A 25,291-nucleotide genomic window follows, 5' to 3' on the forward strand; every position below is an offset into this window, starting at 1 on the left:
TTATGTACTTCTTCAACAGGGGATCTCCACAGATCATAGTTTGCTTTAAAATGTACCATCAATGCCAGAACTATACCTAGCATTTAGTAGGTGCTCAATAAATATTTGTCAAATGAATAAATGAATAGACTGAGGTAGAAGTGACTTGGCGGCAGGAGAACTGGGTCTGGACTCGTTCTTGCCATAATGAGACCTTGGGCAAGACCCTTTCCTTTTCTGGGTCTGTTTATTCTGATTCTACAAAGGGCTCAAGACCCTGAAGTTGGAACTCTGCCTCCTGCCTCAGAGTTCTGTGCCTGAACATGCATCAGCCATCCTTGGTGAGTAGGGGGTCACTCCCAACTCAGATGGAATCTGCTAACCTGGAAGGGAGTGGGGGTGCAGCTACCACCCTTCAAGTCCTTGAGAATCCCTGAGGGTCACTTGCTGGCAGCCCTGGGGTTTGGGAGCACCTGTAGTTGCCACCTCTATTCCTTCTTCCCCAGGGGAGACAAAACTGGTCCAACCAGTTCTCCTGGGCCACACAGGTTACCTGCTCTGTCAACTGAGACTTTCAAGCCACCACCTGTCATTTGTCCCAGATATTTTTAGCTCCCTCTGAAAATGGAAGTGTCCTTTATATCAGACATTAACTTCCAGAGTTTTGGGTCAGCATTTCTCAGCCTGCATGGCAGATCTTACTGGGAAAAACTTACCCTTGACCTCTGTGGGACAAGAGAAGGAGATAGGTAGAATGAGTCTTGTTCTCTCAAAGTGCCGTTGTTCATTCATTCAAGAAATATTGATTGGGCAAATCCTGGACAGTTCTAGGCACTACATAAATATCAGTGAATAAAACAGACAAAAGACCTGGTGCTTGTGGACCTTGTATTTTTTAATGAGGGAAACAGACAATAAAGAAATGTCTAATATAATGTCAAGGATGATGAATACTAGAGTATGATGGTGGCGGGGTGGGAGCTATTTTAGACAGACTGTCCAGAGAAGGCCTCTCAGAGGGAATGACTTTTGGACAAAAGTGAATGGAGTGTGAGCCCGCCATGTGAAAATCTAAGGGGAAAGACATTCTAGACAGAAGGAGCAGCAAGTGCAAAGGCCCTAAGGCAGGAACTAGCTTATATGATGGAGGGGCAACAAGAGGGCAGGTGTGGCTGGAGTGAAAGAAGAAAAGATGGTAGGAGACCAGGGCTGTGTCATGTAGAACCTTGAGATCTATAGGGAAAACTTTATATTTCATTCTGGAAGAGATCAAAAGCCACTAGAGGGTTTTAAACAGGAAAGTGACATAATCTGATTCAGTCTCTAGAAAGATCCCTCAGACTGCTGTCAAGAAAATGGATTATGGCAGGGTGGGGGAAAATAGGGACACCAAAGAGAGACTGATACAGTCACTCATGCAGAAGAGGCTGGCAGCCTGGACAGGACAGTGGTGACCGAGGAGATGAACAGGGGTTGGAACCTCAAAGAAGTGGTTCCAAATAAAACCCTGGCTTATCCGAGCAGGTGAGAGCTTTAGAAATCCTAAGACCAGGCAGGAACTTTGGAGTCCTAGGTCTGAAGCCCAGATTTACACATTCTAGCTTTGGGTCCTTAGGCAGGTTGCTCCACCTCTCTGAGCCTTGGTTTCCCCGTCTGTAAACAGAATGATGGCAGCTTGTTTCCAGGGGGTGTCTTGAGGACTCAGTGACAAGTAAATAAAGCACAGTGCACAGGGCTTAGCACATAGTAGACAGTAAAGTTAGGAACAACTCAATTCCCCACATTTATTGCTAGAGAAACAGAGGCCAGCTAGCTTAGAGGCAGACAGAGGAAGGGGAAGGGAGAAAAGGAAAGCAGGACTTACAGGAGTTTCTCAAGTCATATACCCACAGAGTCCAGACAGTAAGATGGATGAGTAAAGTGGTCTAAGAGCATGAAAAATCATGTGGTTCTCTCTAGTCATCTTGTTTTCCCACTTTTGAGAGACATGGGAAATTAGAAATATTTCTCTACTCTTAGATAAATCAAGGTAAGTACAGTTAGTAACAATCAATATTCAGCTGCAATGTCAGGGAGACAACAGTGAAGAATGGTAACTATGGCCATATGGAATGCATGTGCCCACGGAAAGGGACTGGCTAGCAGCTTCACCTGACTGCTCCCCACTGTGAGATATCCCAATTTTAATTTTAGAAGACAGAAATCCAGATTTTTCGGTGAAATCTCCCAATTTTATTTATTTTTTTAAATATATTTTTATTGATTTCAGAGAGGAAGAGGAATAGAGAGATAGAAACATCAATGATGAGAATCATTGATTGGCTGCCTCCTGCACACCCCCACGGGGATCAAGCCCACAACCCAGGCATGTGTCCTGACTGGGAATGGAACTGTGACCTCCTGATTCATAGGTCGAAGCTCAACCATTGAAAAACACTGGCTGGGCAAATCTTCCAATTTTAATTGAATTTTCTAAGTGCTTCTGGATATGGGAACACAGTATATTGATCTTGCTACTATTTCACCCTCTCCTTATACCATTTATTTCTTTTTCTTGCCTTATTGCTTTGGTTAGGCCTCCAATATAATGGTGATGTAATAATAGAAGGCATCCTTGTCTTGTTCCTAACACAGAGGAAACACATCTCACTTTTTAAAATTGCAGGTTTTAAATTTCATACCTATATATTTTAAAGAGGATATTTTTCCATTGACTTTTAGAGAGTAGAAGGGAAGGAAAGATAGAGAAACATCGAGTCACATTGATTGGTTGCCTCCCACATGCGCCTCAACCAGGGTTGGGGATTGAGCCTGCAACCAAGGTACGTGCCCTTCACTGGAATCAAACCCAGGACCCTTCAGTCTGCAGGCCGATGCTCTATCCACTGAGCCAAACCGGCTAGGGCTAAATTTCATTATTTTTAAATATTGGCTTACTTTTTTAAGCTAAACCAAGTTTCTCTGTAGGCTGGAATCAAGCTATGGGCTGCCAATTTGTGATATTTACTTTACCTGAATTCTCTGTCTGAATTGTGACAACTTCCTTGGGTACTTAGTCTCCCCATTTGACATATGAAGACAGGAAAGTTCGGAGAGGTGAAGTGACTTGCCACAGTCATACAGCTGGAAAGGGGCAGGGACAGGATTCAAACCCAACTCTTCCTGATGCCAAAATCGGTGGGACCGTGGATGCCCAGGACAGCCATTTTATACTGTATTCTGTCCAGTATCTTGGGGCTCTATAAGGAGTCCTGGTGTCCTGAGTGACCCTTGACTAAGGGCCTTCCTCTTGGGCCGTAGTATCTCCATCTACCAACCCAGGAGGGGCTCAGCTATGGGAACCCCAATATTGACCCAGCTTCCTCCCCTGTAGTCCAACTCTGCAGCTATTAATATTAGACCTGATCTTGATATGTTCTGTGACTTGGCTCTGCCACTTACTGCTATTTGACTTGGGGTTATTTAACCTCAATGTGCCTGTTGCCTCATCTCAGCTGTAAAATGGGATTAAACACAGCACCTACCTAGAAGAGCTCAGGACATGCCAAGCACAGTATAAGTGCCTACCCAGTAAACATTAATCCTCTGGTAAATGTGCATGCATGTGTGCACTGACAGGAAGAGGCAGAAATGTAACTTAAATAGTTGTATTAGGATAAAAATATGGCTTTTAACATTTCCTTTAATGTCACAATTAATAATGTTTAATGCCTCCCATGACTTGTCTATTATATAGAGAATAAAGTCCAAATTCCTTAACCCCATATCCAAGGGTCTCTGATTCAATATTAATCCATATTTCAATACAGCAAAGTGGCTAACAGCACAAGGAGACAGGCCTTCTCAGCCTGAATACCTGCTCTGTGACTTACTAGCTCTATGAGCTTGGGCAAGGAAGTTTGCCTCTCTGTGCCTCTGCTTCCTCATCTATAAAATAAGGAAAGTAACAATTTTCACCTAATTGGGCTGAGCGATATGAAATAAAAGGCTGAGCAGTGTGTCCATAATATGTTCATGCAGAGGCTTGAACATAGCGATTATCATGCTCTACCCACTGCCTCTAAATCTCTGGTCACCCTGGACCATTCACTGGCACCAGAATGCAACAGGCCTTGCACTGTCATACCTGGAAGTCTTTACTCATACCTTGCTTTCCCCTAATTATCCAACAGTCTGATTGCCTTGGTTGGTGTTGCTCTATAGTTAGAGCATCAGCCCATGCACCAAAAGGTCTTGGGTTTGAGTCAAGGCCATGTATGTGGGTTGCAGGTTTGATCCCCACCCCGGTCAGGTGCGCGAGTGGGAGGCAACCAATTGGTGTTATTCTCTCTCTCTCTGCCCCCCCCTCCCGTCCACTCTCTCTAAAAACCAATGGAAAAAATATCCTCACGCAAAGATTAACAAAAGAAACAACAACACACACAAACACACACAAACCTACTCTGTATCAAGGCCCAGCTCAAATGTCATGTCCTTCAAAGAGACTTCCCATCTCCACCAGCCCCTCTCCTGGCTTTCATGAGGGCTGGGTACACTTAAAGCTCTCACCCCCTCAGCGGACTCATTTGTCCCTCCCATTGCTTCCTACCCTTCCTGAGGGTGTGAGGAAGCCAGGCTTGCTTTGAGCTCCAGTTCTGGGCCCCAGCACAAATGTCTGAGGGATGTGCTAGCCTTCAAGGAAACTCGGTTATCAAACTGAGTCCAACAGTTCTGCCACATCCTGCCCTGTCCCCTCTTGAGCCTCAGTTTCGTCTGTAACTGAGGCAATGTGGCCCGGCAGGGTGGCAGTGAAAATAAACTAGGAAACTCAGCCAAGGCCCCTTTTCTCTCTCCCAGCCTCCCAACGAGCCTGGTTTACTTACCCCTGGACTAGCTGGTGATGGGGAAGGGGATGCTGGATGCAGGGGCATCTATGGCCATCCAGAGACCTGCTCAAGGTGGACCACGGGCTCTAATCAGAGTTTCTGATTCCAAAGGGTTTGGGGGCAAGGCCCAGGAGCCTGCATTTTCAAAAGAGAGTGGAAACTCTTCCTTCTGGGTGTTTCCAAGGGCTATGTTCTGAAACAGCCATTCTGGGGGCACAAAACTTCTCCAAGGCTAATGGGGCAGACAGTCCTATGAGGGACCAAGACCCCCTCAGCCCCCAAACACTTTGGAGGGGAGAATGTTGCCACATAGAGACTAAGAAGGAAGCTGCCAAAGCTAGGGTCCAAGCCATGTGGACACACATGTTGACAGAAACATTCATTGAGCACTTTCCAAGTGCCGGGCACTATGTGAACCCTTTGCATATTTCATCATACCAGATCCCCATGACAGCCCTAGAGGTAGTGCTGTCATTACCCACATTGTACAGATGAGGAACACAGGGCTCAGAGAGGTGAAGTGACTTACCCAAGGTCACACAGCAGTGAGTAGCAGCACTTGAATTTGAAGCCAGATCTGGCTGATAGCTGCACTCTAACCACAGCACTCAAGTGCACTATAGGATGAGGGGAGGCAACCAATTGGTGTTGGCCTCCTAAGTGCCTACATCAGAGTCATCTGAAGATGCTGTGAGGAACCATATGAAAAAGGTATAGCAGATAAGGGCTCTGACCATGTCAGGCTGCTCAAAGAGCAACCCGACTGCAGGTCAGCCCTAAGGCAGCCCAGAGCGGGGTGGGCAGGGCCACCCTGTCTTTTCTGTTTAGGCACCCCAACTACAAGCCTGCACCAGCCAAACCCTGGGCCACTCAGATTCAGCCATCTCTCTTGCTATCACTCCTGCCTGGAAGCCATAAGCAGCCCTGCCCCAGGTTCCAGAATGCTACAGGGCTTTCCAGAAGGATAGGGAGGCACGGCAGGGCAGTCACAGGCCATCTCTGCTGACAGCTCGCTTCCACTGGGAAGGATCTTATCTGTCTCCAGAGGCTGTGGACCCAAAGGTGAGCATCAGGCTGGGCTATGGGAGCAAACACCATGGGTCCATCACTCAGAGGCCTGGATGTAGACAGGCACAGCAAGCATGGCACACGGGCCATCAGCCCCTGCCTGTAGCTCTGCCAGTGCCAGGTTGGGGCCCAGGCCCTCAGCATGCCCAGGCACTACCAGCTCAGGTTCACTGCCCACCGTGCCACCTACTACAATAGACAGCACAGCATCCGGCTCTGAGAAGGGTGGCTTGCCTGGGGCAGCCTCGGGCACCTGCCCAGTCCCTGGGTCCTTCAACTCCTCCAGCCCCAGTGGGTCAGGCAGGGGAGTCACCACCTTGTGTCCACCACTGCTGCCACTGCGGGGGGCTGCCCTCCTCCGGGGGGGCCGCCGGGCTTGCAGGTCCTTATCCTTTTGGGGTCCGAGGCGGCAACGGTGATCCTTGAGGTATTTGTGGCGGGAAAAGCCCTTGGCGCAGCCAGCACAGCGGAACTTGTAGTTGCCTGTGTGGGCGCGCTGGTGCTCAGCGAGATGGGCGCGGCGGCTGAAGGACTTGCTGCACAGGGCACACTTGTGGAGCTTCATGCCTGGTGGGGAAGGGAAGTCAGTGAGAGGCACCCAGACCCTTTACCCTGCAACAGTGCCCCTGAACTTGGAATAAAACCCAGTCTCTCGGCTTGTCTAAAAGCATCTGTGTGATCTGGGCTCTCCTACCACCAGTCTCATCTCTCACCTTCTCCCAGCCACTGTGCCAACCACACTTGCTCTCCTCAACGGCATCAAGCCGGTTCCTGCTTCTGGGCCTTTGCACTTGCTGTTTCCCTCTGCCCGGAACAATGTGTCCAGCCCCCGAATTTTCCAAGGTCCATCATCTATCTCCTCTCTGCTACGCTTGCCTCACGCGGCCCCCTAAGACCATTTCCTACAGGGCAGCTAGTGACATCTTCGGAAAACACATAAAGGATCATGATATTTCCTGCTCCAAACCCTTTCATGATTCCCCAAATTTCCCACAAAGCCCCATACAGTCTGACTACTCCTTCACCCCTCAGTAGCTTCCCCTCCCTCCCCACACCTTGTTCTCTGAGCTCCAGACCTCCCTCTCACCTTTCCTTGTCTCCAACACCCCCAGTCCCTTCCCTACCTCAAGGCTTTGCGTTTGCTGCTCCCTTACCCTGGAAGCCATTTCCTGGCTCTTTTCATGTCAGCTCCTTTCTTCATTCTCTGCCCCATTACCCTGTTTATCTCCATCTTTACACTCAGCATACTTTGCAGCACATACTTATTTGTCTGCTGTTCATTTTCCATCTCCACTACTAAATCGAAGCTTCCCAGGAGGGTGGGGTGGGGTTCTTCCTGATTCCCTCAGTGCTCACACATGGTAGGTTCTCAATAGTCACTCACTGAATAAGTCACTGGTGCCTCCACGTACATATGCAGTCACTCCAGCCCACACTCAGCCTGAGCCATAGCCCCCTCAACCTCCCTGGCTTACAGAGGGGCAGTGACTTGCCTGAGGCAAGTGGCAGTGCCAAAGCTCAAACCCAAGCCATCTGCCTCTAAGTCCTGATTTATTGTTTTCAAACTTTCTTTAGCCATTAAATCCTTTCTGTAAACCAGAGGTTCTTAACCAGGGGTGATTTTAGCCCCCAGGAGTCGTTTGGCTTGTCCCCTGGAGATATTTCTGGTTGCCAAAAACATGGAGAGATGCCACTGACACCTATTGGGTAGAGGCCAGGGATGCTACTAAACATCCTATAGTGCACAGCATAGACCCTACAACAACGAATTATCTGGCCCCAAATAATAAATAGTGCCAAGGTTGAGAAACCCATTCTAGACTAAAGAATATAGTTTAGGGGAAGCTCTGTGAAACCCCAGAAAACCAAGGAGTGCTGTGGAGACCCCTGCTCTGCCGAGGGGACAAAGAAACTTCCTGTCCTTATCTTGGGCCCAGTCAGAATGATCTCCCTCTACATCTGATCCACACCTCGGTCACACTGGGAGCCTCTCTGATTTATAGTTATCTCTTCTCAGCTCGGCTTCTCCCTCAGCCTGGGGGACTGTGTCTGACTCGCCTCTGTGCACCCCAAGGACCCTAAACACAAGCCTGGCTCATGGCTCACATGAGCAACCGTTTGTTGGCTGGCATGTACTAGACAGGAATAACAAGTCTCATGGGATGTGCCTGGGAGTCTGCCCCAGGGGGCTTAGCTGAACCAGACCCTCCCGGCAGGTCCAAGGCCACTTACCAGAGTGGGAGAGGATATGAGCCTTCAGCTTATCTGGCCGGTTGAACTCCTTACTGCAGCCTGTGTGTGTCCTAGAACCCAAAGCCACTGGTCAGGGGGTGCTTATCAAGTTCAGAACCCTCTTGCTGGGCCCTCTGCTAACCCTGAGCATGAGGACACTCTTGTCCATCCTAATGGCTGGGCAAAGAAGCAGGGTGGGGAGTGAAGCCAGCAGGTGGGGCCCAGGGCAGGATAAAAGGAGGGAGGGCCTCCAGTCCTCAGACCTGACATCTTCCTGTCCCACTAGTGGGTAAACCCAAGCCCCCGCCATGCCAGACACTACTCACGAGAAGGGGCATTTGTATTTCTTGAATGGCTCATGGATCAACATGTGTCTCTTCAGTTTGTCTTTGCGGTTGAATGCGGACTCACACACTGAGCATTTGTAGGGCTTCTCACCTGCAGGAGAAGCAGACACAGGGGATGAGGATCCCATGAGACAGAGTCTGAACATGAGCCATGGGTGGGGAGAGCTCCCCACTAGAGGGCAGCAGCTCCTCTAGGAAGGTGGCCTGGGAGAAAATAGCCATTCCCATTCCTAGTGACTTGGTTTTGCCAAGAGGGAGCCATTTTAGACAGGGTGGCCAGGAAAGGCCTCTCTGACGGGCAACAGTTGAGGTGAGACCTGAGGTAGTAAGGCAGCGAGCCATGTGGAAATCTGGGAGTAAGGGTTCCAGACAGAAGGGAAGGAGGGGGATGTTTGAGGAACAACAAGGATGCCAGTGTGGCTGGCACTGAGTAGAGGATGGAGAATGAGGCAGAAGATGAGGTCAATGAGGCTTCCTGGCCCAACAGGGAGGGCCTAGAAGGCCAAACAAGGACTTTGGCTTTTGCTCTTAACCTGATGAGAGGCCACAGGGGCTGAGTAGAGGAGGGACAGGGTCTGACCAGGGTTTCTCAGGCCCCTCTGGTTGCATGTAGAGAAGAGACTAGGGCTGAGGGAGGAGAAAGGAAGGAGGCTGGTACAAGAAATGGGAAGAGGTCACGTACAGGCTATGCTGGAATGCAGAATTGGCAGCCCTTGCCAATGGACTGGTTGTGGGGTGTAAGAAGGGGAGAGTCTAGAATGAGACAAAGGTGAGTCAAGTGACAGGGTGTGTGGTCCTGGCATTTACTGAAATGAGGTATGCCGTGGGGGAGGTGGGAATTACATCTTATCCAATTGGGTCCTTGCAACACCAAACCATGAGATAAGTACTATCATTATCCCTTTTTATAGATGAGAAAACTGAAGTTCATGGTCTATACCTAGTGGTTGAGGGAGCTAAGATTCTAGCCCAGCAGTATGATCCAGAGTCCACTTCAGTTTAGCCCGATTGCCCTGCCGCAGAAACACTGGGGGGAGGGGGGTTGGGAACAGCTCTCACCTGACAGCTCACAACATGCCCTTAGGAAAGGACTGCTACTGGGCTGTTTTAATTTCCTGCCATTATTTCCTCTCTATTCTCCCTCTGGAATGAGTAAATTACTTTTGAAAAATGCCATCCCCCCACCCAGTGATTAAGGAAATTCTGGTCCTTACAATGGAATGCTCTGCAGTTATTAAAAAGATTAAGTTACACCTGTGTTTCTTGATCTGGAAAGATCTCCTAGATATATTACTAAGGGGGAAAAGAAAGCTATTGAATAGCTTAATATAGTCTCATTTTTGTAAGAAAAAAATACAATCCTCACAGTCAAAAAAAAGCCCAAGCTATATGTGTTTGTATATACACAGAATAAGCAGGAAGAACAGTGGGGAGGGTACAATTTGTAGCAATTAGGATTTGAAGGAGGAATTTAACATTTGATTTTATGCTCTTCTGTACTACTTCCATATTTATAACAAGCATGTATTACTTTTTTAAAAATTCTTTATTGTTGAAAGTATTACATGTCTCCTTTTTCCCCCATTGACCTCTCCCAACCGCTCCCGCCTCCCAGCACAGGCCCTTGCCCCCCTATTGTCTGTGTCCATTGGTTATGCTTATATGCATGCATATAAGTAAGCATGTATTACTTTTGAATAATAATGCTTTTAATCCTCACCCAAGGATATGTTTTTATTTATCTTAGAGAGAGAGGAAGGGAGAGGGAGGGAGGAAGAGGGAGAAACATTGATTGGTTGCCTCACATATGCACCCCAACCAGGGATGGAACCCACAACCTGGGTTTGTGCCCTGACGAGGAACTGAACCTGTGACTCTTCAGTGTATGGGATAACATTCAACCAACTGAGCCACACCAGCCAGGGATGAATAATAAAAATTTTAAAATCATAAAGAGACTGATTTGGTAATACTTATCAAAACTACTAATGCACATACCTATCTTGTTTCTTCTTTTACTATAAAATTTACCATTTTAACTATCTTTTAAGTATACAGTTCAGTGGCATTCACACTGTTGTACAATAATCTTCATCATCCATCTCCTGAACATTTTCAGCATTCCAAACTGAAACTTAGTGCTGCATATACATTTTAACCTCGCACTTCCTCTAAGAATATACACTATAGCTATACTACCAAAAGCTTGCTAAGGGACCCACACAGCATTGTGTATGCGAACCAACAGCTGGAAAATAATTTAAGTGTCTATCCATAGGAAACTGGTTGAATAAAAGATGGTAAATGCAGAAAAATACTATGAAGCTGAGAAAAAGGTGGCATTAAGGAACATCTTCCAGGTATAATGATAAGTGAAGAAAAAAGGTACATAATAGAATTATAGTATGTGCTCCTTTGTAGAAAAGTAAGCAAGTACCTTATATAGATGTAAAATAAAGCTAGAATGATGTAGGCATGCCACTAATAGCTTAGCTGTTGTCTTTGGGGGAGAGTGTTGCTTTTGGTAGGAGTATTTTTCAAACTGCAAACTGTGAGTCACAAGCTGTTGGTGGTTATTTTAACAACTAAAATTAAACAGAATAGAAGAGAAAATAATGCTTTGTGAAACTTTTGTTTCAATATATTCTATGTATATAGATGTGTTTTCTGAGTTGCAATAAAAAAATGTATATTTTGCCATAGGTCATAGCAAAAAAAAAAAGAATTGAGAAACATTTGGATTGTCCATCTGAGGTGAGAGGGGGAGTTCATTTTCATTTATATGCTTTTGTATTGTCGAGGACTTTTTCCTAAGGTTTTCTCAATCTTTTGATCCTCTTCAATAAAAAAACCCCAGAATTTTCCAACTAATAAAAATTTTAATGATTAAAAAAAAAAGCCAATGTGTTTCCACGGCGAACCAAGGAGAGGGGCTTTTGTCCAGGTTCCAGTGATAATTTTATGATGAGAAAAGCGTCCCCACCCCCCAGGGCTCACAATGGTCTGTGGGGACTGACTCTCAAGGGGCAGAGCCAAAAGAACACCCCCAGCTTCCACCTGAGTGGCTGATCTCTGCTCTAGTGTTGGTGGGCAGGTGGGGACGGGGCCAAGAAGGAGACAGGAGGGAAAGGGGGCAGAAGGCAGATATAGAAGAGAGCTAAAGGGAGATGAGGAGGAAAACCAGATAGGGATGGGAAGGGGAACAAAGAGGGGGTTGGGGGTGGGGGCGATGAAGTAGGCAGGAGCTGGAGGGGAGCTCGGGACCCACCTGAGTGGATGTGAGCATGCAGTTTGAGGTAGTGCTCCCGCCGGAAGAACTTCTTACACACCTGGCACTTGAACCTGCCCCCGCTGCCATGTGTGGGCAGGTGACGCCGCAGGTAGCGCTCACAAGGAAACACCTGACAGAAGAAATAAATCAGTTTCAAGTTTGACTCACTAGCCCTTGCCACCTTCTCAGCTCCCCCACATTTCCAACATTTCTTTATGGAAACAACTCCTTTTCTGCTTACCTGGGGTCAGAGCCCACAATGTCAGGCATAGCCCTTAGAACATCATGGTTCCCACTACTTACCCGTAAGTCCAGTCAAAACATGCCTGCTCTGAGCTTCTGCTCAGGCTGTTTTGTTTTTTTTTCTACCCAGAGGGCCTTTCTCTCTTACCCTGACAAACGCCTATTCATCCTTCAAGGCCCAACTCAGGTGTCACTGCTTCTTGAAGCCCTCTCTGACTCCACCTTGCCACACCAGGCAAAGCAAATTCCGCCCTTGAATATACACCTACATTTTTAAAGTCGCATTTAACCCACTGAATTACAGCCCTTTGCTTATATGGGATCTCCAAGAACAGAAAGGGGCTTACATTCCCCAGCATAAGGCCTGAGTCAACTGACTGACAAGTAAAAGAATAAATGAATAAAATGAACAAATAACTAATGAAATTAATGAAAAGATAATAAAAAGCCAGAAAACATAGAAGCCCAAATCTCCTTCCTCCCAGATATAGGGTAGGCATTCATTCATTTTTTTTCTTTCATTTGATATAGAGAAGTGGTCAAGGGGCACAGACCCAACTGCCCACTACTTATTAGCCCTGCCATTTCCTAGTTGGGTGACCTTTCTGTGCCTACCTCCTAGGGTTAAATGAGTCAATTCAGATAAAATGTTCAGAACAGTATCTGGCACATGGTTCTTGCTTGATTCATATCTATTACTTGAACGACAAATTCCAAAGCTCAAAATTAGACTATATAATTAGAAACATCTACAATGAGGCTGAAATGAAACCAGGGCTGTCCTGGAAAATCTGCCATGTCAGGTTGTAAGAAAATGAGTAGAACAGAGAAACAAGTTAGACACACCAAGGGGATACAATCAGCAAAATCCAGACTTCGGGAAACTCCACAGGACCAATTGCCTAGTTTCTTCAACAAATAAATTGAAAGGGAAATAAAAGGAACAATGGTGTGGGAAACCTCTATATTAAAAGAAACTTTGGTCATATCAACCAACTGCAATATGTAGACCTGATACAAACAAACAAACTTTACAAAAATTATGATGTTTTTGATACAATTGGAACACGGCCTGGATATTTGATAGGATTAAGGGATAGGTTTCAATGAGACTTTTCAGATTTGCTAAAAAGAAATAACAAGGATAGCCCAGCGGGTGTGGCTCAGTAGTTGAGTGTAGACCTATGAACCAGGAGGTCACTGTTCGATTCCTGGTCAGGGCACATGCCTAGGTTGTGGGTTACATTACCAGTAGGGGGAATACAGGAGGCAGCTGATGAATGATTCTCTCTCATTACTGATGTTTCTATCTCTCTCTTTCCCTTCCTCTCTGATACCAATACAAATATTTTTTTTAAATTAAAAATAAATAACAAGGATAATAACACATCAGGAAATTGGTGGCCACTGTTCAGACACGAGGCCTGGGCCTAGGACAGGCCTCATCCCTTGTCAGCCCAGCGGCAGCACCGGATGGCCATGTGTGGTGTCCGATGGGTAAGAGGCCAGGCAGAGCTCTTACTCTTCAAAGATGAAGTGTCATCTGTGGAGACAACTCCAAGCTTTGCCTTCATGGGGTTAGGAGGGGAGAGGGGGAGAAGGAAACAGTGAGGTTTTCACTCCACCACCGGTTGCCCCTGTTGGCGCAGGGATACCCACCTTTTGGCAGTGTGGGCAGGGAAAGTTGTGGGTGGCGGTCTGTAGGTGGTGCTCCAGGGCCTCAGGGGTAGAGTATTTGTTCACACATTTGACACATCTAAATAGGAAGGAGCAGAAGTGAGAGTAATGTGGGGGGCTGGACTCACCCAGCAGGTCTAAGAATCAGCTTCTCCACTCCCCCAGGGCCAACATTAGGAGGCAAAATCCTGCATTTAATCCATTCTCAAATCAGCGTACTCTTCTCGTTAGCCACTGTCTCCATCCTAGTCCAAGCTGTCATTCTCTCTCACTGGGACATGTGCAGTAGCCCCCTCACTGCGCCCCCCCCCACCCCACCCCCCCGCTGCCCTACCCTACCCTCTATAACAGCCATGGGCAAACTACGGCCCGCTTGAAATGAATAAAACTAAAAAAAAAAAAAAAAAAAGACCGTACCCTTTTATGTAATGTTTACTTTGAATTTATATTAGTTCACACAAACACTCCATCCATGCTTTTGTTCCGGCCCTCGGTCCAGTTTAAGAACCCATTGTGGCCCTCGAGTCAAAAAGTTTGCCCACCCCTGCCCATTACCCATAGGGGAGCCAGAAGTGCCTTTAAAAATCAAAATCAGCCTAACCGGTTTGACTCAGTGGATAGAGCGTCGACCTGTGGACTGAGGGGTCCCGGGTTCGGTTCCAATCAAGGGCATGTACCTTGGTTGCTCGCACATCCCCAGTAGGGGGTGTGCAGGAGGCAGCTGATCGATGTTTCTCTCTCATCAATGTTTCTAACTCCCTATCCCTCTCCTTCCTTCCTGTAAAAAACCAATAAAATATATTAAAAAAAATAAAATAAAAATCAGATCATGTCACACCCTTGCTTAAAAGTCCCCACCTTAGCCCTAGCTGGTTTGGCTCAGTGTATAGAGCGTCGGCCTGTGGACTCAAGAGTCCTGGGTTCGATTCCAGTCAAGGGCACATGCCCGGGTTGTGGGCTCGATCCCCAGTAGGGGGCATGCAGGAGGCAGCCAACCAATGATTCCCTCTCATCATTGATGTTTCTATCTCTCTCTCTTCCTCTCCCTTCCTCTCTGAAATCAATAAAAATATATATTTTTAAAAATCCCCACCTCAGTCTAAAGGCCCTACTGGCCTGATCTACTGCTACTCCCAAACTTCATCTTTCTTCACTGCCCAGCTCACTCACTCTGCTCCAGCTACTCTGGCCTCCTTAATGTACCTCAAACACACCAAGTCTGATTCCACTTGAGGGCCTTTGTACTTGCTGTTTCTAGCATCGGGAACACTCTTCCCCAAGTTTTCCCCTAGGCAGCATCTTCTCATCCTTCGTGTCTCAGCTCCTCAGAGAGGCCCTCCCTGACCACCCTGTCTTAAGTTTCTCCCTCTGTCCACCCCCAACTCTTTCTATGTTACCCAGGTTTATCTTCTTCTCAGCACTCATTACCTAGAATTATTTTATTTGTTTGCTTACTTGATTATTATCTATCTCCTCCACCAGTAAATGGGCTCTCAAGACAGGAACCATATCTGTCCTTTTCACAAACTGCTCTGAGCAGTAACAACCTGTTATATTAGAGTCAGAAAGACAATGATCCCGGCCTGGTTCTTCCCCATCTCTGACCCTCAGTTTCCTCATCCATAAAATGGGGTGGGAATCCCAAATGGACATGCCCCTTGCTCATTTTTAAGATTGTCATGAGAGTCAAAGGACACAACTGTGCTAAATAGTTCATAAACCGCAAAGCACTATAGATAGACATGTCTTTAGTGTAAACAGTCTTAGTATCACTGTGGCTGACATGCCTTAAAAATAGCAGCTTCAGGCCACAAACCTGAGGAAGATCCCATTGTCTCCCCACCAAGAAAACATTTTCCAGCAAATAAAACCAATTACGATGCCGTACCAGCGAGGAATGCCAAAGGTAAGTAGGCAATTCAAGCCAAAAACAAAAACAAGGGCCCTGCCAACTATATGCCAGGGCCACCATGGGAAAGCAGCAGGCAGGTGCACCTGTGGAGGGCGCAGGGGACCCCCCTCAAACCACACAATGAAATGCTTCCACAGCAAGAAAGAAAGAGGAGGGGGCGGGGGTGGGAAGAGAGCTACCAGGAGGGCAGAAAGCTCACAAGCTGGTGTGAGGAAGAGGTTAAGAACTGCAGCAGCTCCAGCAGTGAGGAGACACAGGTTTGTGTGGGAAATAGTTTAGCAATAACCCCTAAACTTAAAACTCCCTGAAAGAAAAACCACCCCAATTAAGTCATCCAAGGTAACATCCCCAGCAATGGGGTAAACCAACATCATGTACCTCCTGATATAACGCATTGAGAAGGACACAGCATCACCTTGTGATATTTCTGCCAAAAGTACGAATTTGGATCTAGACAAATCTAAACTAAGGACATTCTACAAAATAACTGGCCTACACGCTTTAGAAATATCAAGGTCATCACCCAGCCAGTGGTTGAATGCTGAACTACGAAACATGAAGTCACAGTTCAATTCCCAGTCAGGGCACATGCCCAGGTTGTGGGCTCAACCCCCAGTAGGGGGCATGCGGGAGGCAGCCCATCAATGATGTTTCTCTCTAATTGATGTTTCTATCTCTCTATCCCTCTCCCTTCCTCTCTCTAAAAACCATAAAAACTGCCGTAACCGGTTTGGCTCAGTGGATAGAGCGTCGGCCTGTGGACTGAAAGGTCCCAGGGCATGTACCTTGGTTGCGGGCACATCCCCAGTAGGGGGTGTGCAGGAGGCAGCTGATGGATGTTTCTCTCTCATCGATGTTTCTAACTCTCTGTCCCTCCACCTTCCTCTCTGTGAAAAATCAATGAAATATATTTTAAAAAAACAACAAACCATAAAAACATATATATATATATTTCAAAAACATATAAAAAAATATCAAGGTCATGAAAGACAAAGACAGACTGAAGACTTGGAAAGTAAAGAGACATGACAACTGTCCTGGCCAGGTTGCTCAGTTGGTTAAAGTATAGTTCCAATATGCCAAGATTGCAGGTTCAATCCCTGGTCAGGGCACATACAATAATCAACCAATGAATGCATAAATAAGTGGAACAACAAACTGATATTTCTCTCCCTCCTTCTCTCTCTTTCTTTCTCTCTCTCTAAAATCAATAAGTAAAAAGTTATTTTAAAAAAGAGAGAGATGACAACTGAATTAAATGTGTGTGGTCCTGGATTGGATCCTGCGCCAGAAAAACTTCTTTTCTTTTTCTTTGTCTATAAAGGATGCATTGGGACAACTGGAAATTTTTGAGTGAGGTCTGTAGATTAGATAACAGAAGTGTATTGATTTAACTTCCTAATTGATAACTACACCATGTCTATATAAGAGGTTACCCTTGTTTTTAGAAAATACACGCTACAAAGAAAGGGTAAGGGAGTATCATGTTGGCAAATTGTTCTCAAATGGCTCAGAATAGGATAAAGCAAATGTCATAAAAAGAACATCTGGGAAGTCTGGGTGAAGAGTATCTGTGGGAATTCTTTGCACTAGTCTTATAATTTCTCTGGAAGTCTGAAATTATGTCAAAATAAGTTGAAAAAGGACACTTCCTGAAAGCGACCGTATGTGGGATGGGGTGGGTCAAGGTGGAAGGGAAATTCCTCTACGATTTTTTGTAGTTTTTATTTTTATATTTATTTGTTTGTTTGTAATTTTTTTTTCAGAGAAAGAAGGGATAGGGAGAGAGAGAAACATCAATGATGTGAGAGAATTGTTAATTGGTTATCTCCTGCACACCCCCCACTGGGGATCAAGCCCGAAACCTAGGCACGTGCCCTGATCGGAATCAAACCATGATTTCCTGGTTCATAAGTCTATGCTCAACCACTGAGCCACGCCAGTTGGTCCAGAGAGATCCTCTTAAGTTTTAGTCTGTCTGTGAGAAGTTGTGCAATAGGAAGATGGTGTGATACATTTATATCAAATTTGGTGACTGTGTTTGGGATGACTGACTTAAACATAGCTGTGATATTATATCTATATCCATACCTATAGACATGCTTGTTACAGATATATACCAAAAGGCATGTACCAAGAGGTTAATAAGGGTTATCTTGTGTGACAGGGTTTTATTTTTTGTTTCTGTGTGGGTTTTTAAAAGATCTTTTTCTCTGCATTGAACATGAATTTTATAATTAGAAAAGAAATCAGTAAATCTTATTTTTCTTTTCCTTTTTTTTAATTAAATCTTTATTGTTCAGATTATTACATTTGTTCCTCTTTTTCCCCCCCATAACTCCCCTCCTCCCAGTTCCCGCCCCACCCTCCGCCCTCACTCCCACCCACTGTCCTCATCCATAGGTGCACGATTTTTGTTCAGTCTCTTCCCGCATCTCCCACACCCCTTTCCCCCCCAACAATAGTCAGTCCATTCCCTTTCTATGTCCCTGATTCTATTATGATCACCAGATTATTTGTTCACTTGATTCTTAGATTCACTTGTTGATAGATGCATGTTTGTTGTTCATAATTTGTATCTTTACCTTTTTCTTCTTCTTCCTCTTCTTAAAGGATACCTTTCAGCATTTCATATAATCCTGGTTTGGTGGTGATGAACTCCTTTAGCTTTTCCTTATCTGTGAAGCTCTTTATCTGACCTTCAGTTCTGAATGATAGCTTTGCTGGATAAAGTAATCTTGGTTGTAGGTTCTTGGTATTCATCACTTTGAATATTTCTTGCCATTCCCTTCTGGCCTGCAAAGTTTCTGTTGAGAAATCAGCTGACAGTCGTATGGGTATTCCCGTGTAGGTAACTGAGTTTCTTTCTCTTGCTGCTTTTAAGATTCTCTCTTTGTCTTTTGCTCTTGGCATTTTAATTATGATGTGACTTGGTGTAGTCCTCTTTGGATTCCTTTTGTTTGGGGTTCTCTGCGCTTCCTGGACTTGTAAGTCTATTTCTTTCACCAGGTATGGGAAGTTTTCTGTCATTATTTCTTCAAATAGGTTTTCAAAATCTTGCTCTCTCTCATCTTCTGGCACCCCTATAATTCTGATGTTGGTACGCTTGAAGCTGTCCCAGAGGCTCCTTACACTATCTTCGGATTCTTATTTCATTTTGCTTTTCCAGTTGGGTGTTTTTTGCTTCTTCGCATTTCGAATCTTTGACTTGATTCTTGCGCTCCTATGGTCTGCTGTTGGGTGTCTGTACAATATTCTTTATTTCAGTCTGTGTATGCTTAATTTCTAGTTGGTTCTTTATCACAATATCGAGGGTCTCATTAGATTTCTTGAGGATCTCACTACATTTATCGGCGGTCTCACCAGTCTTTTCGAGGGCCTTACTAAGTTTATCGGCAGCTTCTAGACAGTTCTTGAGAGACCTTAAAAGTGTGGTTTTGAGCTCTATATCTTCCATTTCTGACATTTGCGTCCTGTTTCTTTGTCTCCGCATTTTTTTATCTTTTCTTGGTGCACCCCCTAGTGGTCTTTGTGCGCAGTCTTGTTGTAGTTAAGCCTTGATTGTTGTCGGTCGGCAATACCGGGGGTGATTTGACCTCCAGGCTAACTCAGTAAATCTTATTTTTAAGAGGAAAAAGTAAATATATAGCATGAATTTTACTTGAGGGGTTTGGGCAGGCACCATAAGCAGGCCAAGGTAATGTGGCCCAAAGCAGAGCAGCCAGACCGATGGGGCCTGGGCCCCTGAAAATGGAATGACGCCACCACACCTGCTCAAACGTTACCATGAGAGAGAAATAAACTCTCACCTTGTTTAAGCCACTGTTATTTTTGTCTCTATTGCAAGTAACCAAACCTATATCTAAATTAAACAAATAAAAAATTACAGCAATAATATTTATTGAGCACCTATTATGTTGCAGGCACCATGTTTAAGCGCCTCATACTCATCTTACTTGATCCTAATAAATAATCCAATAGGGTAGGCACTATCGCATCCTCATTTCACAGATGAGAAGACTGGGGCTTAGAGTGGTTGAATGCCTTGCCAAGGACTTCCATCGGGTTTGTAGTAAGCTGAGATGTGAGCACAAGCAGGTGGCTCCACAGCCCTTGTCAGTACCATGACACCATTTCACCCTTAGGCCATCCAGACAGTGGCCTGCCTCCCTGCACCTACTCTTACTTTTGAGCCATCAGCTCCAACACAATAGAAGTGATTGACTACAGACACGGGGCCATCAGCATTGAGCTCAACCCTCAGCCTGCAAACTCCCAGACCAGAGCTATGAAGCTTCCAGGGTCCAGGACAAGGTTTGAATCCCTGCTGATGTTGTGGGCAGGTCACTTCTCCTATCTGAGTCTCAGTGTCCTCATGCTCAAAATGGGGAGGATACCATTATGGACCGAACTGTGTGCCTCCAAAATTCATATGTTGAAGCCCTGGCCCTTAATGTAATGGTATCTGGAGATGGGCCTTTGGGAGGTGGTTAAAGATTAGATGACATCATGAGTGTGGGGTCCTCATGATGAGATTAGCGCCCTTATAAAAAAAGACCAGAGAGATAAGGCACCCACCCCCTCTCTCATATGTCTATAGTATTTTGTTATAGCAGCCTGAGCTGACTAACACAACCTACCCCCCAGGATTGTAGGGATCAATATCACAGAGTCAGCGCTCAGCACATAGTAGGTGCTCCCTTCCTTGTACTTGGCATCTCAGTCCAGAGGGCCACATAGCCAAAGGAATTTATAGATAAGCCACAGTCAGGAAGAGCAAAAGCAAATGTCCTCCGATTACAAATTTCCATCCCCTTGGCTGGTAAAAGCCTCATCTGGCTTTCCTGTCTCTCTGGCTCCATTTCCCAATCTCCCGCAGGGCCAGCTGCTCTATACCCCATTTCATGAGTCACAGTCCCCCTGCCAACTTCTCAAATCTCGTGATTTCTATAAGGCTCCCAGGCCCTGGCACCACTTCCTTCCCCAGCCTTCATGTAAATATCACCTTCCACTTGTACTCTATGCAACAGTCATACCAAACCACTTGCTAATTTTTTCATATCTCTACACTTGTTCATCTTCCTGCTAGGAATGCACTCCACCCGAGCCACTGCCAACCTGGCAAACTCCTACTCATCCTTCAAAACCCAGTTCAGATACCATTGCTTTGGATACCTTCCCTACCTCCCACTGTGGTATTTCTATATCAGATTTTATTTATATATCTATATCTATATATCTATATCTATATCTATATCTATATCTATATCTATATCTATACCTATATCTATGCCCAGCGACCATTACAGCAGAACAACCGGAACAACCGGTGGCTATGACCCGCACTGTGGCAGCCAACTGCCCAGCCCCCAAATGCCCCCCCGCCCCCCAACCTCCGCACCTGCTGGTCAGGGACACAGGGAGCATACGACTGAGCTGTCAGCACCCTTCTGAGGGGAGAAGCCAGCCAGGTAGGTATACAGAAGGTGCTCAGTGAGGAGTCCACACGGGGTGTGTTCCCACCTTTATGCTGTCACCCCACCACCACCACAATGCCGAAGGCAGGCTGATTCAGGAACCCCGTGCTGACCACCCACACGGAGAAACAGCATGTGATCAACATCATGTCCCGCAGACGTCTCAATCCACTACGGACCCAGAGCGGGAAGATCCGGACTAAGACAGAAGGTCTGGGAAAAGCAGGGCCGCGGATGGCTGTGTTCTGCATTTGCTGCCAGACAGACCCTGCTCCCTGGCCCCCTCTGTGTGTGAAGCGCCTGCCTCGCCGCCCTTGGATGGAGGCCCGTGAAGGAGTGAAGAACTATGGCTGTGCCTGTGGCCGTGCTCGGCCTCCTGCCCTTGTGGATAAGCAGGAAACATATTTACGTACCAGAATCTAAAACCCTCTTTGTCCGTAATAGCACAAATAATGCAAGAACCACCCGTTTCTAAACAGGACTCTGTCCAGCTGCGTGAGAACCCAGATCCAAGGCGTGCTCTTGGCCGAGGAGGCTGCAAAGGCTGCCGCTGCCCATGCGGTCAAATCCTCCGCACAGTGGTGATGTCAGAGCCCCCCCCATCCCCTCCCTGGGGCTCAGACAGGTGAGCCGCTGATACCTGGCAGGTGGCCTGGCACCGGCCTCATCTACGCAGCCACTTTCAACCTTCCACCAGCTCCTGGAGGCAGGTGGGCTTGCGGATGGAGGCTTCAATGTTAAAGCAACCCTGTTGGTGTACACAGACACACAGGCTTTTTGAGGCGAGAGGACCCATAACATCCCTTCAGGAATGTGGTAACTGCTCTGAGATCATGCTCCCAGCCTTGGCGACTCTCAAATAGGCCTCAGTGATTACACTTGTCAGATGCAAAGACTGACCAGGGTTTCATGAGACTGATCGAACCCTCGGCCCCAGAGCAGCCGCGTCCTTTCAAAAGGAAGGTCACACTGCCTGCAGGTCCTTGCTCTTCATCACTTTGAATATTTCTTGCCACACCCTTCTCTACCCAGCAAAGCTCATTTAGAATTGAAGGCCAGATAAAGAGCTTCACAGACAAGAAAAAGCTAAAGGGGTTCATCCCCCCTGGGGGTGAGGCAGGCCAACCACCTGAGGCCCCTTCTCCTCCCCGCACCCACCCGGCCCATTGCCCTGAGCTGGGGCAGCCAGCTGGACCCCACTCGTGCATGAGTTCGTGTACCGGGCTTCTACTTTATATATATAAAACAGCATTTTATCACAATATATGGTAAAAATATTTATATATTTGTCTCCCTAAGCAGCACATACATTCTAAACTCAAGGTCTATATTTACTTGTCTCTGAACCTCAGAAGTTCACCCAGGAATTACAGTAGGGCCCCCTAACAGAGGTCATCAGCCAAGTCCCTGAAGTTCCACTGATTTCTAGAGAGAGTGGAAGAGGGAGAGAGACTCTGAAAGAAAGAACCATTGATGTGAGAGAGATACATTGATTGGTTGCCTCCCGCATGTGCCCCTACCAGGGCTGGGGAACCTTCAATCAAGGTACATGCCCTTGACTGGGAATCGAACCCACGACTCTTTGGTCCTTGGGCCAACACTCTAACCACTGAGCAAAACTGGGCAGCCCCTTGCAGGTACAATTTTGTACAAAGAAGCAAAAGTCATTTAACATGAAAATATTCACCAACGACTAGAAGGAGTCCTCAAACAAGTCCTTGTTTTCACTAAGATCTATCCCCACATATTTGCTGAGCATTGTTAGACAGCAACACAGGGCAAATGCATAGCAAAATAACTGCAGGGCAAAAACGCAGTATTTCACAATTAGAAAAGAGCTAATGGATATCTGCAAATAACCCCACCAACAAAGGAGAGTCTAGAGGAGAAGCCAGAAAACAATTGAGGAAGAGAAACTCAAAGGCTGATCAAGGAATGATAGCTCCTAAGAGAATGATTTGAGGATCTAAGGATTAAAAGCGTGTGGCAAGACTGAGGGAGCCTTCCATCATTTCTGCCAAAGGGACCCTCTTTATGACTGTAACAGAAAACTAAGGTGACATAAAGGACAGTCAGAAAAATAACCCCAAATCAAATCTACACTTGAAGCATTCCTTGTTCATTCTAAGAATCAGCATAGAGCTTCAACTTTAACTTAAATTTTACATATTTATAAAAAAAATAGAATCTTATTTTTATGATTTTTGCTTTCAAATGTGCTTGTTAATTTGTTTTTTCATTCTAAGAATCCGTGTACCATTCCCACTGTAACCTAAGTTCTGTAGATTATCAGACAAAATAATATTTTCATAATATCTTTAGTATAAAAAAATAAAAATTTTTTTTATACTGTAACAAGGAAAGACTGGTCCCCCCCCCCCTCCTTTTTTAAGGATGAATATCTGCCAAGTTAAAGAATGCTATGAGGAGGGCCAGCATCTTTTCCCCACCAGTGCTAAGGCTCAGAACCCACTCTGCCAGCCCAGAGACTCAGTTTCCCCTCTGAGGTGTCTGACAGTCCTGTGGGAGAGGAAGTGGAAGACACGTACTTGTAGACCGTGCTGTCCTTCTTGGGGCTGTGCTGCGGCAGGAGGCTGTGGGAGTACTGGTGCACACCCAGGTCATACAGTGAGGGAAAGTCCTTGCTGCAGAGGTGGCAGCGGTAGCTCAGCTCCTCCTGGTGGCTCTTGATGTGCTCCAGAAAAGTGTCGAGCTTCGGAAACGTCTGGGCGCAGCTTTTGACCACACACTTGTACACCTTGATGGTAGACATGGAGCAGGTTAAAGGGGAGGCAGGAGAGCTGCCTTCACTGCTGCCCCCTGCCCTGTGGCATCCACCTGGAACACTGCTGGTGAATGGCCCTACTTCCCTGCTTTTACTTTGATTGGAGGGTCCTCTCCTCTCAGCCGGTCATAATGACCACACTACCCTTTCCTCAGGCTCTGGAAATACAGTAAAAAGATGACATTGTGGCCTTCCAATCTCATACCGGAGTAGTGGCTCCCCAACTTGAGCGCATATGACAGTGACAGATTGCTGGGCGCCACCCCCAGCGTATCTGATTGGGTAGGTCTGGTGGCCTGAACATGCGCATCCTAACAAGTACCCAGGTGATGCTGGTCCAGAGACCTCACTTTGAGAACTGCTATCTAGCAAGCCTACCTGGGGTCATCTCTGGGGGAATGTGCATTGTTTTGACTATTTACCACTGATTAGAATCCAGACTCTAAAACTAAATATTAACTTTTACAAAACTGATCTGATATAAATGACTTCTGTCAGGTAGAAAGGATAACCCCAAACCTTATAGGTTTTGTTACCCTGTAGGACATTAACCAGATTTGTATCTATCTTAGCAATCCTTTTTAAAAAAATTAAATTGGGGTGATAGTGGTTAATAGGATCATATAGGTTTCAGGTGTAGATTTCTAAGATACTAACTTAGCAATCTCATTTCAGTATTCCTTTTTCCCCTGATAGTGCTATATAGGTATAAATATTAGTGTCTCATATCTTCTTTTGAACTTTCTCATCCTTCCAGTTCCCTCATTAATGAGTTACATAAAATTCTGACTCATATTCATTATGTTATTTACATGAGAATCATGTTTTTAACATTTTGAAAATTATACTTTGACAAGTGGTACACACTCCTGGTTGCCTATACAATTCCACAAGCTTTTGTTTTTCTTTTAATTTTTTAAAAAATATGTTTTTATTGATTTCAGAGAAAGGAAGAGAAAGAGAGAGAGGAATAGAAAAACATCAATGATGAGAGAGAATAACTGATTGGCTACCTCTCACATGTTCCCTACCAGGGATCAGCCAGCAACCTGATCGAGAATCGAACCATGGCCTCCTGGTTCATGGGTCAACCTTCAACCACTGAACCACACCGGCCAGGCACACAAGCTCCTTCTTCCTAACAAAGTGAACCATGATTTTCTCAGGGTGGTAACATGCTCAGTTAAAGGCTGGTGCGGCTCAGTTGGCTAGAGTGTCATCCTGTGTACACCAAAAGTTGGTGAGTTAGATTCCCAGTCAGGGCACATATCCAGGTTGTGGATTCGATCCCAGATTGGGACACATGTGGGAGGCAACCAACCAATGTTTCTCTCTCTTTCCCCCTTCCTCTCTCTTTTTTAAATATATTTTTATTGATTTCAGAGAGGGAGAGAGAGATAGAAACATCAATGATGAGAGAATCATTCATCAGCTG

At 45.9% G+C, this 25,291-nt stretch overlaps 1 protein-coding gene across 1 annotated transcript in view; it reads right to left on the reverse strand.

The window, feature by feature from the left end:
• Window positions 1–2,793: 2,793 nt before the first annotated feature.
• ZNF341 (zinc finger protein 341) overlaps window positions 2,794–25,291 on the reverse strand; it is a 52,961-nt gene continuing 30,463 nt past the window's right edge. Inside the window, exons 10-15 of the mRNA XM_036323136.1 lie at window positions 23,621–23,829; window positions 13,665–13,761; window positions 11,760–11,892; window positions 8,471–8,582; window positions 8,145–8,215; window positions 2,794–6,479 (exon numbers count right to left, since the gene is read on the reverse strand). Of these exons, the coding sequence (XP_036179029.1) occupies window positions 5,950–6,479; window positions 8,145–8,215; window positions 8,471–8,582; window positions 11,760–11,892; window positions 13,665–13,761; window positions 23,621–23,829 (1,152 nt within the window). The 3' untranslated portion in view covers window positions 2,794–5,949. The remainder of the gene's footprint in view (window positions 6,480–8,144; window positions 8,216–8,470; window positions 8,583–11,759; window positions 11,893–13,664; window positions 13,762–23,620; window positions 23,830–25,291) is intronic.

Source organism: Myotis myotis, unplaced genomic scaffold, assembly GCF_014108235.1.
Source record: "Myotis myotis isolate mMyoMyo1 unplaced genomic scaffold, mMyoMyo1.p scaffold_m19_p_9, whole genome shotgun sequence".
NCBI classification, from domain to species: domain Eukaryota; kingdom Metazoa; phylum Chordata; class Mammalia; order Chiroptera; family Vespertilionidae; genus Myotis; species Myotis myotis.